Source organism: Centruroides vittatus, unplaced genomic scaffold (assembly GCF_030686945.1).
Source record: "Centruroides vittatus isolate TY-2023 unplaced genomic scaffold, ASM3068694v2 contig_854, whole genome shotgun sequence".
NCBI classification, from domain to species: Eukaryota; Metazoa; Arthropoda; class Arachnida; order Scorpiones; family Buthidae; genus Centruroides; species Centruroides vittatus.
Genome location: NW_027122558.1, coordinates 10,423 through 24,684, shown reverse-complemented (window position 1 = coordinate 24,684; position 14,262 = coordinate 10,423). Strand labels below are relative to the sequence as shown.

At 34.5% G+C, this 14,262-nt stretch overlaps 2 protein-coding genes across 3 annotated transcripts in view; both read right to left on the bottom strand.

The window, feature by feature from the left end:
• Positions 1-6,285, bottom strand: part of LOC136982543 (transport and Golgi organization protein 2 homolog) — a 30,252-nt gene extending 23,967 nt beyond the window's left edge. Inside the window, exons 1-2 of one of the 2 annotated variants that reach the window (XM_067279039.1) lie at positions 6,191-6,264; positions 5,221-5,353 (exon numbers count right to left, since the gene is read on the bottom strand). The gene's annotated coding sequence lies outside the window, so the exon portion shown is untranslated. Of the gene's footprint in view, positions 1-5,220; positions 5,354-6,190 lie in introns of both variants that reach the window. The other variant, XM_067279038.1, reaches the window with a different exon arrangement.
• On the bottom strand, positions 1,839-3,334 carry LOC136982528 (tigger transposable element-derived protein 1-like). Its single transcript, XM_067279023.1, has 3 exons — positions 2,923-3,334; positions 2,371-2,867; positions 1,839-2,300 (listed from the first exon to the last, which is right to left on the bottom strand). Exons 1-3 carry the CDS (start codon positions 3,332-3,334, stop codon positions 1,839-1,841), a joined length of 1,371 nt encoding a protein of 456 aa, XP_067135124.1.
• Positions 6,286-14,262: the final 7,977 nt, after the last annotated feature.

Here is a 14,262-nt window from a genome sequence, read left to right as displayed (position 1 = left end):
TTGTTTCTTATGCAGCTTGATACATTTTGAAGTTCTTCCAAACCAATTTTACAATCAAAATAAATTTACAAATTTTGTAATCATATCAAAAATAAATAAATAAATAAATGAAACAATTTAGATTACAGTGAAAATAGTCCACTGAACATTTTATCACCTTAACAGCAATTAGTATTTATTGAACCAGCTTTGTTAGCCTGCTTGCAGACTTATGTTTACATCCTGTTTTCCTCCCATTCTTCAAATAATGCTTTTTTAGATTTCTCTGTTTTACAAATTATATAAGTACAAACCTTTTCATCTAAACGTTTTCTTAAATTCTCAATTACAATGAGGTCTGGTGACAATGGGAGTATTTCAATCAGTAACTATAGTTTCAATCGATACAGGAACTATTGTCACCTAATTTAGCTGTGCTCAAGTTTACACAAACGTAACTTATCAATTTTTCCTTCCGTAAAACAAAGGATTATAAAACTCGGAAGACAAAATATATTTTCAGAACATCACCGAGCCTCAACCATGTTTCGTAGTGGGTCAAACGTTTTTTGCGAGTTCTTAATTTTGCTTTTTCCACACACCTATTTTACCATCAAATCCAAAAATACCATATTTACTTTTATCTGCACACACAACTGCATTCCAAAAATTAAAATTTTTTTCCACAATTTCTTCTCGTTTACTTGTCATCGTAGGGTTTTCTCCTGGCCGAACTATGGCAAAAATAGAAACGTCTTTAAAAAATACATTTAACAGTTTTAGCAATCATATCAATTCCAAAACGATTTGGAACTGAACTAATTTCAGATATTTCTAACAATTCGTTGTTCACGACATGGGCTAAGAATCTTCTTAAGATTAACTTTACTCGCTATTTGTTTCTGCCTAAATCTTTCAATTATACAATTGTTGCTGGACTTTCATTCATAATTTTTGCTATCTGTCATTTGATTTTTCCAAGCTTGTAGTGGTGAATGGCAAACTCCCATTCTACAATTATTGTTTGATATCCCACTGTTCAAGAACCACATCAAAAGGGTTAATATGCAACCTAGGTAGCACACGATGGCGGAATGTGCTCCTGACAGACTCTTTCCGGAGGGGAGCCACCGGCAGGCCGCCCAGTGTTTAATGTCACTAGTTATTGATTCACGGTAGTTCTTGAACAAACGAAAAAAAGAAACGTCCACTGAAAATATAGTTAATCTAATGGAAACGAAACTAACCTAACCGAAGCGCCGCCATCTTGGACTACCTAGGTGCATACAACTATCCCTCGATTTACACGGTAGATAGGTTCCTGAGAAAAACATGTAAAATCAAAATTGTAACTTTTTGAATGTGAAACCGTGTAAATTGAAAAGTATGCAAAAAAAGCATAATTTCGTTGTTTATTAATTATGAATTTTTATTCAATTTTTTAAGGTACATGTACATAAATCAAACAAAAATATTGAAAGGCAAAAAACTATATTCTTTTATTAATTAAATACAAAGTACAAAGGAACAAAAAATAAAATCTAAAAGATTCATAAAAAATTATTGCAAGGGTTGATGGCAGTTATCATTATTCATCACCATCATTAACCACTGTCAATCTCTTTTTCGTGACTGGTTCGAGGTCACTTTCATCGGTCAAAATTATTTGTGCCAATTCGATGTTTGAAGTAGAAACATTTACTCCCAAGAGATTTTTGGTAATGAAATCCATTATTAACATTTGCTTCTGATTTCTTGTTAGATCTTTATAGACCTCATCATATTGAGCCAAGCAGTGATTAATATCACGTTGGAATCGAAGAGCCCGTTCAACATTTGAGTCATATTGTACAAAATAATTACCCAATTTTTTTTCCCAATTTGAGTTCTTCACAAATGACTTTTGCCGTAAATACAACTGATTCAAATTCTTCTTCATTTGGATCATTGTCACAATCACTACTTTCATCAACCATGTTAATTAAATCATCTTCACTTAGTTCTTTATCAGCCACTAGTTCTGCAATATCTCCTTCAGTAAAATCGTCAAAACCTTCTCCACCCAATGAATGCACCAATTGTACTATCTGAGAATATTCACCCTTTAATGGTGAAATAGAAGTTTCATCTTTAACTATATTTGGCCACAATTTCTTCCAACAGCCATTGAGCATTGATTGCTTAATTGCAGTATATGATAAAGCAATATGCTTAACACAATCTAAAATTGTAAAATTTTTCCAAGCATTAATAACTGTTAAAGATTCGTTATTTTCCATTTGTTCTAAAATGTGCGTGAAGGCTCGTTTTATGTATAGAGCCTTAAAAGTCAAAATTATCCCGATCTAATGGCTGTAATAATGAAGTCGTATTCTTTGGTAAAAATATAACTTGGACATTCTCATGCTGTAGATCTTGTGGATGACCCGGTGTATTGTCAATTAACAAAAGCACTTTAAAAGGCAGTCCCTTTTTATTTAAATATTTTTTGGCATCTGGGATATAACATTCGTGAAACCATTCATTAAACATTGTGGCAGTAACCCACGCTTTCTTATTGGCCCTCCAATAAACAGGAAGATGGTTGATATTTATTCCTTTAAATATGCGTGGCATTTTTGATTTGTTAATAACCAATGGTTTCATAATGTAATCTCCTGAAGTGTTGCTATAGAAAAGAATTGTTATGCGATCTTTTGCTGCTTCATGACCGCTAGCTGATTTAGGAATTTTAGACACATAGGTCCTCTCTGGCATCTTTTTCCAAAATAACCCTGACTCATCAGCATTGAAAACCTGATCAGGAGTATATGAATTGTTGGCAACACTTTCAGCAAATTTTGTGGGATATTCTTGCACTGCATTTACATCTCCAAATGTCAGTTCACCTTTTAAATTTTAAACTATGTAAAGAGTGTCTTGATTTGAATCTTTCGAACCAACCATGACTTGCTGTGAAAGTCTGCTTTTCAGATAAAGAAGAGGATGGTAACTGCTCTTTAATTTTTTCGTAAATCCGCAAAGCTTTATTTGTAACAGCGTTGGCATCAATTGGCATCCGTTTTTGAGTTTGGTCCTCTATCCAAATCATTAATGCCTTCTCCATGTTTTCCATTGCAATATCTCTGACATATGAAGTTGTGCTCGTACTCGTACTAGTGCCAGCTGCTACACTCTTCCTAATTGAGTTTTCATTTTTTCTTATGGTTCTTATTGTTGCTAGATTATATAGCATGATTGAAGCTACATCTATTACTCTTTCTCCATTTCGTAAATGATCCAAAATTTTTATTTTGGTTGCTAAAGATATAACTTTTGTTTTTACTTCTTGCTTATTTATAATTTCTTTCAACATAATAGGCCTACAAATATTACTCAAGATATAAAATATGTAATTAAAAATAATGTAATCGTTTGTTAATAAAAACAAAAACTCACAAACTCACAACACCTTGTAAATGAGCAGCCAAATTTATTATCCTCTAATGTTTTCGATCATGTTGAATGACCTTTCTCAAGAAAAATTAAGAAAATCGAAAACTTAGAAAATTTGTATTTTCGGACATATTTTAAAAATATTCTATTGCAACCACATGTGCCATTTTTATCAACGGCTGCTAGATAATTAAGAATACAGAAGTAAAAATAAAAATAAAAGTACAAAATTATAATAAGATCATATTGAAAAATAATGAAAAACAAAAACCCGCAATTAATACATAACTAAAGCATAGAGTAGGGCTACATGCATTTAAGTTGCCAGGTTCTTCTTTTAAATGAGTTTTTGGTGTTTATAAGAAGCTTGAAGTCCAAGCTGCCGAAACTTTAGTTGATTCTCGGAAGTTGATGGAAAGACCTTTTTGGTTGACTTCGCAAATGTGCCATGCTTCTGCGTATCACCGGTGCTTAATATCATGAATTATTTGTATTAGTCTTGCTTGGTCCCATTCTGCTTTGACTTCTTGTGGGTTAGCTAGGACGTAAGTCGCCAGTGCCGTGCAGGGTTGTTCATTTCTCTGGTGTTCCGATATTCTTTCCTTAAGAGATCTTCCGGTAGCTCCGATATAAACCAATTTATTTTGCTGCCTTGTGTCCGTAATGGGGATTTTATAGACTCCTGGAAGTGTGTTCCTGTCTGCCTCATCTTTATCTGCCCTTAATAGTTGGTAGATGGTAGGGTTCCTTTTATAAATTATTCTTTTGTTTGTGGCGGTTCCGATATGTCTAAAGATATTACTCAAAGGTGCCCTATATTCCATCATAGTAACTTCTGTACTAGGTGCCTTTCTCCCCTTGTTGCTTGTGTTGGCTTGGCTATTAAGAGCCTTGATATTGACCCCATATGTCTTAGCTAGTTTATATATATATTTCAGCTCTTCTCTTCTGTCCTGGATGTTGCTACAATGTGAGTGTGCTCGTTTAACCAGTGCTCGGAAGGCTGCGAATTTATATGCTGGTGGGTTGTGGGAGATCCATGGGATAAATATAGGGTTGTAAGTGGGTTTTCTGTAGACTTTAGTACGAAAGCCTCCTCGGTTGTCAAGTTGTATGGATAAATCCAAGAAATGTATCAACATATCGTTTTCTTGCTCGAGTTCAATCTGGAGGCCGAACTTGTTGTCATTCATGTCCTTTACGAATTGTTGTAGGTTGAGTCTAACTTTCCAGAATATAACTACATCGTCGACATATTTTGCGTAAATAAGCATCTGCGTTTTGTATTTTGGCAACTTCCGAGAATCAACTAAAGTTTCGGCAGCTTGGACTTCAAGCTTCTTATAAACACCAAAAACTCATTTAGGAGAAGAACCTGGCAACTTAAATGCATTTAGCCCTACTCTATGCCTTAGTTACGTATTAATTGCGGGTTTTTGTTTTTCATTATTTTTCAATATGATCTTATTATAGTTTTGTACTTTTATTTTTACTTCTGCATTCTTAATTATCTAGCAGCCGTTGATAAAAATGGCGCACGTGGTTGCAATAGAATATTTTTAAAATACGTTCGAAAATGCAAATTTTCTAAGTTTTCAATTTTCTTAATTTTTCTTGAGAAAGGTCATTCAACATGATCGAAAACATTAGAGGATAATAAATTTGGCTGCTCATTTACAAGGTGTTGAGAGTTTGTTTTATTGATTAGATATGCAGTCTTTGATGTGTTGTAATCGTTTGTTACTTATGAATATGAAAAATTAAAATTTTCTGGTTAAAAAGTGTATTATAAACGACTCAACTCACCAGATGATATGATACAGTACGAACAATTCTTTATTAACAAAACTAAAACACTTCTAATCCAGCTGGTTCTCTCGAACAACTGTTACTTCCGTTTGTTTTTTTCTCTTTTCCTTTTCGTTCTGCACTTCGTCACCTACATGATTACATTTCGTTTATCTGAATCATCAACAATATATTACATTACATTTAATGTTTATTCAAATCATCAACATCCTAGTGTCATAAATATCAACTATATCTTATAATTAAGGTGGATTGATATATAGATTGGAGTTAAAAATTGTTCCTTTTGATCATAGCCAGTTTATTTTCAACATTTATTTTTTAAATTTTTTTTAACCGTGTAAAAGCGAAAACAAGTAAAAAAAGTACAGTGTAAAACGAGGGATAGGTGTATTAACCATCAAAAGTAATCATCAAATGACCAACATCTACATTGGGAACAATTCATGGAGCCCAGGAAAATTTGAATTAGGGGACCCCATGTACTGTTGTAGTGTTGACTTCAGACATTTTTCTATGGAGTGGTTTTTTGGGAACTATTTTCTTATAAACGATTGGTTTGGGGCCTCGGGAGGCCCCAACAATTAGTTACCCTACCGACAAAAAAACAGAATTATAATATAATTATTTAAAACGTCATAAATTAGTTAAGTAAAATCTCCGACGCCGTGTAGAGCGGATGGCTTTTCGTAGGCATACTAGATTGTAGAAAATACAATGTCTTTCCGATGTCGATTTGGAGATTACGTTTACCCCATGGATGTGCCTCTCTAATCCCTAAACTAAGAGCAGTATGCCTACGAAAAGTCATAAATTAGGAAAACAGTGGCAAAAATAACATTTCCTTATGAAAATGTAATTTATGATCCTAATTTTTAATAAGAAACTTGATTACAATACAAAATTAATTAAAATATTAATTAATTCATTATAAAAAAGTTAAAAGAGAAATATTTTTATACTTCACCCTTAATTCCTTATTTTCGGATAAAATAATATTCTGAAGGTATGTAAATAAATAAATATCAGATGATGGCATTTAATGCCATCTGGTGTTCTTTTCTGATTTAAAAAAAATTTTTGCGCCACACGTATTACGTATGTCAACAACACGTAACACGAACGCGCAACAGTTCTATTCGAAAATTTGAATACGTTCTGAAAGAGTTTTAAACTTGTAACGAATCTCAATAGTTAGAACCTGAAGAAGACCGAGTTAACGGTCGAAAACGTTTGTTTTCAATCACTATTACTGGTTTTTTAAAAAGTTGTTGAATGTGAATTATTCGATTACACCAGTACACAAGTCGAACCTTTAAAAATTTTTGCACTTTATCAAACACTTTAAACTCCTCCTCCGTATTAATTAATTTAAATTAAATGTAAATATTTATTTTTTGTTTGCGAATATAATGCTTTTAATTTTAATTTATTTTAATATCCGAGAAAACCAGTATAGTTAAAGATCATATGGCCGTACGTGACCAATGCCGATTTAAATTGGAAAACCGGAGTCGATAGATATACTGGTCCTCGCGCTGCCAATAGCTGTAATGCTACCAGGGCCGAATCCTGACCGAAATTTTTGGGAATTCTGAAAGTTATAATAAGAATAATAGGCCTATCTCTAGCACTAAACAATAGGCAGAAACGTTATTTGGTGCGAATAAAAAAGTACGGACTATTACAAAGCCCGTTATATCTACACACGAAATATATGAAATGTACTATAATAAAAAAGTTTTAAAAATTTTTGATAATAATTCAATTTTTGTGGGCCCTCGACACTGGGGGCCCAGGACTTAAGCCCTATTAATCTATATGTAGATCCACCCTTGTACAGTACACAATACATGTATGCTGACTGGGTACCGCCAGCTTACGATACAATCTGGCTGTGTTAAATGCTTCGAATGAAGTCAAGCGAGCGCCCTTGTTTGCCGCGACGAACTTCCACAAGCAATGGAGTTCCTGCAAGCATGGCACTGACTTAAAACGGCTAGCCGCTAGCTGCCAATGTAAAAGCAAACACAAATAATAAAAGAGCTTACACGTTAGAATAAATTATTATTGGCATACAGTGGAACCTCGCTTAACGAGCACAATTCGTTTCCAGTCTTACTCGTAATGCGAAACACTCGTTAAGCGAAATAATTTTTCCATAGAAATTAATGTAAAATACGATAATGCGTTCTACGCCGAAAAAATACTCAAATGTTTTATGTACGACGTTCATTAAAAAAAATTGTACAATATACAGTGTTAAGGAGCATAAATCATCATCTTTTCTTCTAGCGCGGAATGAACCATCCTTTAATGAGAATTCGATTTGCAGAAACAAAAAAAAAAAAAAAAATCACAGCTAATATGTTTCTTCCCCCAAAAATTCTTCAGATTTTCGATTTGTCCGGATTCGGTTTCCTAGAGCGGTAAGCTGCCATGTTAACCGCTCGGCCTTCCGGCCGTAAAAAACGTAACTAGAAAAAGCCATAAAAACGCTTAGTGCTCACAGGGCGAAATAATAAAAAAATTAAATCTTAATAAAAAAATTTCTCTTTATATTATTAAACGCCAGTTATTTTTGGCTGTTTTTACGTTCGTTTGGCTATAACAGAGAATTTTTTAAAAGAATCAGCGTTGCCAGATTTGGCTACTTTGCGCCAAATATGGCTACCCTTTTATTAGTTTGGCGTAAAAATATCATTTGGCGCATCGGCTACTTTTTGCGCTTCATAAATTTGACTCAGCTACATTTTTGGCTATATATAATTTATAAATACATTATTTGAATAAAAATGCACTTTAAAATGGTGTTTCATCGATTTTTATTAATTAGAGACCCACACAAAACAAATATTTTTGTTTTCCAAAAAATGTTTGTTTCTCTTTTTTATAATAAATGAATTTATCTATTTCTAAGTAAAAATTGAAAGTGTCTGTAGAAGTAATTGTTTAAAATATCCTTTTTTCTGATAGAGTTTTAATACTTATTACTATTAGCTAGACATGTTAATCCTTAAATAATAAAAGTAAAAAAAATAGTATTAAATTTCTTAGTTACTTAATTTGAAAATTTACTGAGATTTCTTCATTAAACTAATGTGTGCATTTTAAATATATCAATACCCTTCTCCAATTTGATTTTTTGTTTTTCTGTTCTAAATAATGTTCTAAAAGTAACTTTAACTTTTCCTTATGCTATTTTCGACGATAAATTTAATATCTATTTTTAATATTTTAATTTGTTTTTGTAGTCTACTTTCTGTACTGTAGGATGTAGGAATTCTTTATAGAGTCAAACCTGTTTTTATGCGGTGGATAGGGACCGCATTAAAAAAAACGCATAAAAAAATCTCACAAAACTTCACGAATGGCTGTAAATAGTAGTTTTCGCAACACAATTTAAAAAATATTTTTTATGCGGTCAACAGGGACCGCATAAAAAAAGTCTCACATAGAAAATAACTCAAAACCGTACGAAATAGAATTTATTGACAACAGATGTCAGCACTTGACTGCATCGTCTGGTCTATCGTCTGTTTTACATATTTTTGTCCAGGTGGTGTTTTGTTGACTTAAAAAGTAAATTATTTCATTTTTCGCATATTCATGCAATAATATTACTATAATAAGTCAACGTGAGACATGACGAATCGCACCAGACTAGTCGCCAACTATACCGCACAAATAAAAAATCGCACAAATTAAAAATTCGCATAAAAAAAATCGCACATAAAAAGACCGCATAAAAACAGGTTTGACTGTATATTATTATTAATGTTAGAATACGTATTGGCTTAATAAAGAAATCTATTAGTCAACTTTCAAATTAATTAAATAATTGTAATTTGAGAAATCCTTTGTAATAGTAAATTAATAACTATTAAGAATATTACATAGCAAACATTAATTTTTTATAGTCTGTCTTGGCAAGATCATTTTTTGCGTAATTCGTTGCAATCTACTTTACAAATAAAATGAGTGTTCTGGATATAGTAAATTACCGTGTGCGCATATATTTTGAGTCATGCGATCCTTATTTGCAATCAGTTTACAGGGCTGTAAATAGGCCAAAAACATTTATTGTGACTAAAGTTACTGCTGGAAAAGCACAAATGATGTTTTTTTTATTTTATCGTCAAATCTCGGGTTATTAAAAGGGAACGTTTTTGAGTTGGCTACTTTTTTGAATATTTTTGGCTACAAACACTAAAAACATCTGGCAACGCTGAAAAGAAGTCCCCGTGGTTGTGTATGACGTCAGCGTTGCCAGATTTGGCTACTTTGCGCCAAATTGGGCTACTTATTTTTCAGTTTGACGTTAAAAAAAGCATTTGGCGCACTGGCTACTTTTTGGGCTACAAAAATTTGACTTTGCTACATTTTGGGCTGGTTACACAAATTATTTCATCTTTTGTTTTGCGCCTAGAACGGTAATATTTGTGCGCTGTCTACTCGTTTTGTTTTTATACATAGTATAATTTATATGTTTTATAATTTATTTATTATTGGTATTAAAATGGGTAAATGGACAAACTATTCTCGGTCCTTTCGGAAAAAATGGCTTCAAGATAAAAATCTTAAAGGTAAGCGGGAAATTTTCCTCATTAATTAAGTTGCATTTTTAAATATTTTGGCAAATGGCGTAATTTTAAATTGATTTAATTAAATTTAAACTTTAAGAAAACATAGCTCCAGTAAGTATTCAGTCATGCTTGACAGGAGAATTTTTAGTTTATACCACCTTATTTTTTAAAGAAAATTTAATATAAATTCGTTAAATGATATCCTAGAAAGAAAGAAATAAGAAAAAAATTGCATCTATAAACAGAAATGACTAATGGAAAATGCTATGCTATACGGAATGGTACCAAACATGGTTACTAGGGCCTAATTTTTATAAATTTTAATTGTTTTTGATAAAATTGGTAACAAATAACGTTACGCTAATTGTAACTGTTTGCCAACGTCAGCTTCTTGTAAATGTCTTATATATATAATAAAATAGTGATTTCTTTACAAGAAGCTATTGAAATTGACTGGTGTGGTCTCATTAACAGACAAGTACTAAAATAAAACCGAGATAATTAATATATAAAACAATATACACTAAAATATAGTAAACAAAACAAAAAGTTTCCTCATCTCTGAAATTACATGCATATTTACATGTAATGATATATAAACGTTCGAAGTACGAACTATCAACGAGGTTGAGGCCGAAGTTTTAAACGCGAAAACGTGTACGTCCAACGTTCAGCGCCGCTTTCTCGTAAGCCAAGAAGTTTGACAATGGTGTTACGGAACAGGGTTGCAACGTTTACATGCACTCCTTCGCATTCGATTTTATTTATTTTCCAGAAACATACATGTGAATGCCTGATGAATCAATAAAAAGTATTAATAGTTCTATGTACGAATCAGGTATATAGTCAAACCTGTTTTTGGTCGGTTTTTTTTGTGCGGTATATGAAAATTTCAATCAAATTGGAACATAATTGACTCCTGTAAAATTTTTTAAAACTTTATTGGATGTTTTCTATGACATCAGCAGGTTTTTTCATTTTTTATTCATTAAAATTTGTTTCTCTTACGATTTTTTCGGTCCCCTTGTATGTTAGCATAAAAATCATAAATATTGTGTTATATTTGAACAGATGCGGTAAGTTAGCCCCCCCTCCGGCTTTAGACTGCGGGTGTGAAATTTCGCGCCTTGTTAAATGAAACAACACTTCCTGCAGCTATATTTATCAAATAAAATCATTTTTTAACGATTATTTTTAACTTTAGATTCATATTTAAGTGAAAATAATTAATTAATATAAAAAATAAAATTCTTAGAGGATTTTTTCCCCCATTAGGGATTGCAGAAAAAGGCCCAAGGAGTTAAAAAAGCAATTCCTAGTTATTTCCTACGGTTTTGAGTTATTTTCTACGCGAGACTTTTTTATGCAGTACCTATTCACCGCATAAAAAAATATTTTTTAATTGTGTTGCGAAAATTATTTTTTATAGCCACTCGTGAAGTTTCGTGCGATTTTTTAATGCGTTTTCTTTTATGCGGTCCCTATCCAACGCACAAAAACAGGTTTGACTATTATAAATTAGTTAGTTGAAAGAGGGAGGGACTCCTGGTATCACTCAGAGGTATGACCAGGAGGAAAAAGGCGATGAAAGAAGAGGGAGAAGTAAGAAGATTAGGAGATGAAAGTGGATCAGCATAAAGATGAGAACTCGAGCGCCTGCATTGCAATAATTGAAATAAACAGTATACAAAACATCGAAAAACATACATGAGAATAATACAAAATATATACAAATGGGTGGCACGACAATTAAGTTGTTAACAAAAGCAAAGTGATTACATAAAATAAACTATAGGATAACATACAAAAACAGGGTAACATGAAGAAAAACACATTGCAGATATTGAAGATCGTGACAAACATGGGGGACAAGGTATACACGTGTACAACAGTGAAAAAAATAATACAAATGTAACAGAATGCTGAGAAAACTGAACACTAAGACAACAGGTGAAAATAACATTAAGCACCAATTTATGGTAAAGTGAGCACATACAAATGCAGACTATTAACACTAAGCAAAACAAAGGTGTGACATGTGGAGAGAAGTTGGCAAACAAGTAATACAAAGACAAAACAGTACCTGTAGGTAATGAAAAGCGATAACAAGGACAAAAAGTGAAGAAAAGTCTGTTCACGTTGAACCATGGTTGTTATCAGCACTGGTGCATGAACCGCGTGGTGGATCAAGAGCCTTAGTTGTCTGCAGGTACTTCTTTAGCCAGTTGAAAATGTCTTTATTCTCTATAAGGTTGTCCAAGGGGCAAGGCCAATTATAGCCTGCATGGAGCACACTGCTGATGAGATTGTCTCTGTTTCTCTCGAAGAGTTCACAGTCCATAAGGAAGTGCAGGCTGTCTTGGTTCGAGATTCCACCACAGTGGCAGACGTTAGAATCCTTAAGGCAGAAGCGCTTCAGGTAAGCATTGAGGTTGCCATGGCCTGTGAGAAGTTGGATCATGGCAAAAGTAGGAGTAAAGTGTTTCCAATCCAGGCGTCAATAGACACTAGGAATAAATTTGTAAGTTAACCTACCAGTCACACTGCTATCCCACTCAGTTTGCCATTCTTGAAGAGCTAATTGATGGTACCAGTTCTTAAACAATGAGATTGGAATCTTGTTGTAGCTTGAGGGGAGAGAAGAGGTGGCAGCCTCTTTGGCTAGGTGATCTGCGGCCTCATTGCCGGTAACCCCGGAGTGTCCACGAACCCAGTTGATAGAGATGTTGTGCCTATGAGAGTTGTTAGATAGGAGTTGGTGAATCCTGATAACGTTGTCACCTCTTTGTCGCAAGTCAGTGATGGAGTGGATTGCCGTAACACTATCCGAATAGATAGCTATAGACTTATTGGAGGGGGAACCAGTCCTTGTAGATGTGTTCTAATGCTTTCGTAATGGCGAGAATTTCCGCCTGAGGGACAGAGTAGTAGGGCCCCAGCTTGTAGGCTGACCTATGGGTTTTGCCATTCGATGGTTATAGAGGATGAAAGCTGCCCCTACATTAGTACCATCTTTGCTACCATCTGAATAAATAGAGAAATCTGAGTCCATTCGTAGTCAGTGGATCATTGACCACCGTAAGGTAGTCTTGAATTAGATTGGTATGAGTGTCTTTCAATTCTACACCAAAGGTAAGAATATCCGTTTTTAACTGGGTGGGGAGATCCAAGATAATGTTGTTGGTGTGACATTGATCCTTGGTGAAGATATTCTTAACTTTCCATAGTCTGGAGGCCATTCTGGCCTTAATGTGGACTGGGAGCAGTCCAGCAATGACGAGTAAGGCGGAAGTCAAGGCAGTCCTACAGGCCCTGCAGATGCGTAGAGCTGCCACCCTTTGTGCTTTAAGGAGCTTCTTCTGGATGTAGATTTTGTTGGTTGCCTCGGCCCAGATGGGAGCCACATAAAGGAGCACTGGCTCGATGGCTCCAAGGTATATGTGTTTAGCTGCGTTGTAACCAATACCCCAGGTGTTCCTGGCTATACTCGCAAGGGCGTTCAAGGTCTTTGTTGCCTTAGCTACCACCATATTAATGTGGTTGGTCCAGTGTAGCTGTTGCTCGAGCAAAACACCAAGGTACTTGAATTCCTTAACTCGAGGAATGCGGATGCCATCAATTTCAATGCGAGGACTACGTTGAAGCAAGGTGTTCTTTGAAAAGATGATGTAGGAGCATTTTGTATAATTTATGGAGAGGTTTATGCTCGCACTCTAGTTAGAGATCTTAGTCAGGATATTGTTGCACAAGATAGGAAGGTTACCACTGTTCTTGTCAGATACCAGAAGAACAGTGTCATCAGCATAGCCCTGTAGTAAAAGGTTATCGTTGATGTTATTGATAATAGAGAGAAGCTCACTATGGACGATTGACCACAAGCCAGGCCCAGCAATAGAGCCCTGCGGGCAGCCCTTTTTTTTAAAACTCTTTCCGCCCTGTGGGCACTAAGAGGGCCTCTTTTTAGTAAGCCATTATGGGTTGCAGGCCAGGCCCACAATAGGGAGCGACCAGGTGGTAAGCAGCCGACGGAGCCGACATAATGGCGTCTAGAGAAGGAAAGGAGAAACGAATGGTGGCAGAAGAAACGATGATATAAGGGTTTGTAGGGGTTTGTTAAGAGCGGCGATGAGTCGCTTCGTGGCTTCTTGAGAATTGCAATTGAGAAGTAATCCATTTTTAATTTCTTTAGAGCCGGTAATACCTACTTTAAGTTTCGTAAGATCGACGCTGGAAGTGACGTCGTCCATAACAGCTTGCAAAGATTTCGAATCGTTATTGTTGTAAATAAAGACTACTTTATCGTTTAGAGGGGGGGACGGAGTTTGAGAGCTGTAGCTATTCGGGAGAAGTGTGGTTTCGTCTGGTTTCTTAATAATAAATTTGATTGAATCCATCTTCCAGTCCTTTGGGAAGTATCCCAGAGATAAACATCGATTATAGAGAGCAACAAATA

Bases quoted from the DNA above. Each gene is read 5' to 3' on its own strand.
- LOC136982528 (XM_067279023.1), bottom strand. From the start codon at position 3,334: ATGTTGAAAGAAATTATAAATAAGCAAGAAGTAAAAACAAAAGTTATA. The intron at 2,868-2,922 runs GTTGGTTCGAAA...AAAATTTAAAAG, and splicing joins GACTTTCACAGCAAGTCATG to GTGAACTGACATTTGGAGAT. The intron at 2,301-2,370 runs GTTATATTTTTA...TTGACTTTTAAG, and splicing joins TACAGCATGAGAATGTCCAA to GCTCTATACATAAAACGAGC.